We start from the raw sequence: 1793 nt of genomic DNA on the forward strand, positions 1-1793 counted from the left end.
AACAGTGTTTAAGGTCCAACCCTTTCTTTTATAATTCTTAATTGTCTTGCAACTTTTTTGCATCAATATCCTTCATTTTGCATTTTAAACACTGAGTAAATGAACAGAATATTATCACATAAAATGAAATTTGTGCAGTTGGAATTTCATGAGAGTGAATGTACGGCGTAATACGTCAAGGACTATGGAGTGTTAGATGTCACTGTGGGAAGAATGTGCAGAGAGGAGGGATTCCACTGCATCCGTCTGTCTTCACCTCAGTAGTTGCAGCATCCGGAGCTGAAATGAAATCGGAAATAGTTGCAACACAAAGGGAAAAAGTAAAATTTTCACTGAATTGATCTCAAGAAATTAAATGACAATATCTTTTCCACACGTAAGCTCACAAGTCTTTTAGTATCTTCATATTTTTTTAAAATGTCTCTAGGAAGCTTCTCAAACCTTGGAATACTAGAAATAGTTCTCATGAGGACAAATTAATTAATAGCCATGCTGATAATTGTAGAAACACACTACGTATGTCGAAGTCAGAGTACTTTGGTCATCAGATAATGATACTTCCTTCCCTCCCATACCACAAAGTGCTGGTGAGGTGCCGAAGGATTCCACATATGTGTACTTTGTTGCATGGTCTGCCAATTCCCTACTGCACAACAGTACTGATATGTGAGAGAGTATGAAGATGTGCAAAAATAAACAATAGTAGAAACACCAAAAAATAAATCCATGTCACTGAAAATCCAATTCCAGCACAGGACAGGAAGAGCCTAAAGCTGCTGCCATGGAAATCAGTTGCGATTTGGCCACTGATCCTACAGAAGAAGGATCAGGCCCTATATAAGCAGAGTTATAAAATATCCGTTATCTCTGTTCAGCTGTATAAATTACCTTAATGTGAATTCATTTACTCCAGGGAAAAGTTTTGTACTGTACCTTAGTTACTCAGCCTTCGAGTGAGTTTGTCAATCAGTACAAAACATCTGGGTATTTCCACGCGAATGATCTCCCAGGCACACAGGCTGTATTGCTTTTCTTTCAGGAAAGCATCTATCCCCTGAAAGTATTTTTTCACTCTCCGACTGGTGATCTGGAGGTCCTGACTTTCTGGGTTGGTTAAGCCCTTCTCTGTCTGTGCTCTCAAACATGCCTCCAGCCGCTGAATTTGCTGGTAAAGGCCATTTTGGAACCTGACTATGGAAGCCCCATCCCAAGCACTTTGGGTAAGGTTTTTGCTAAAGATGTTGAAGATCTCTTGGAGGATCTCTTGAATTGCCACCTTGGCATTCTCCTTCGGGGACACTGGGAGTTGGAGGACATCCTGGGTGGGTTTGTAAGCTGCCCTTTCATTTATGCATTGTGAGGGGAGATTTCCGCTCACTTTCTCCAGAAGCTCCAAGCTCTCTTTGTTCACTTTGTTCTGCTGGAAGTGAAGCATGGTACAGACCTGAGATGAGATTTCAGTGGAGAAGAGCAGTATGAGGCAAATGTGCAGCAAACAACTGGTGGTCATGCCGATGTCTTCCACTTCTTTTCTTTGTGTGGAACCTTGAGCCTGGAGTTTGTTGAGGGTCCTATGTAGACTGCTGTGTTTTTCCTTCATGTCTCTGACTTTAAATAATTGGCTGCAGAATTTTTGTTTCATCATTTTCTTGGTTTTTTTGAAAGGTTTTTCCCTCCTGGAGGCTTCAGTCTTTTTCTTTCTGTATAATTCACTGCTTTCTAGATTCTTTTACCACGCTTCCTCCTTTTTGTATTGTTGTGAAAGTGACCAAACCCCTTTCACTTATGCTGGA

The 1793-nt window shown here is 40.8% G+C and overlaps 1 protein-coding gene across 1 annotated transcript; it reads right to left on the reverse strand.

Moving 5' to 3' along the window:
• Positions 1-934: 934 nt before the first annotated feature.
• Positions 935-1510, reverse strand: LOC142072044 (interferon beta-like). Its single transcript, XM_075128261.1, has one exon. It carries the CDS (start codon positions 1508-1510, stop codon positions 935-937), a length of 576 nt encoding a protein of 191 aa, XP_074984362.1.
• Between the last annotated feature and the right edge of the window lie 283 nt (positions 1511-1793).

The sequence above is a fragment of the Caretta caretta genome, chromosome 5, assembly GCF_965140235.1.
Source record: "Caretta caretta isolate rCarCar2 chromosome 5, rCarCar1.hap1, whole genome shotgun sequence".
NCBI lineage: Eukaryota > Metazoa > Chordata > Testudines > Cheloniidae > Caretta > Caretta caretta.

Coding starts and splice junctions, on each gene's coding strand:
- LOC142072044 (XM_075128261.1), bottom strand. CDS start 1,510: ATGACCACCAGTTGTTTGCTGCACATTTGCCTCATACTGCTCTTCTCC.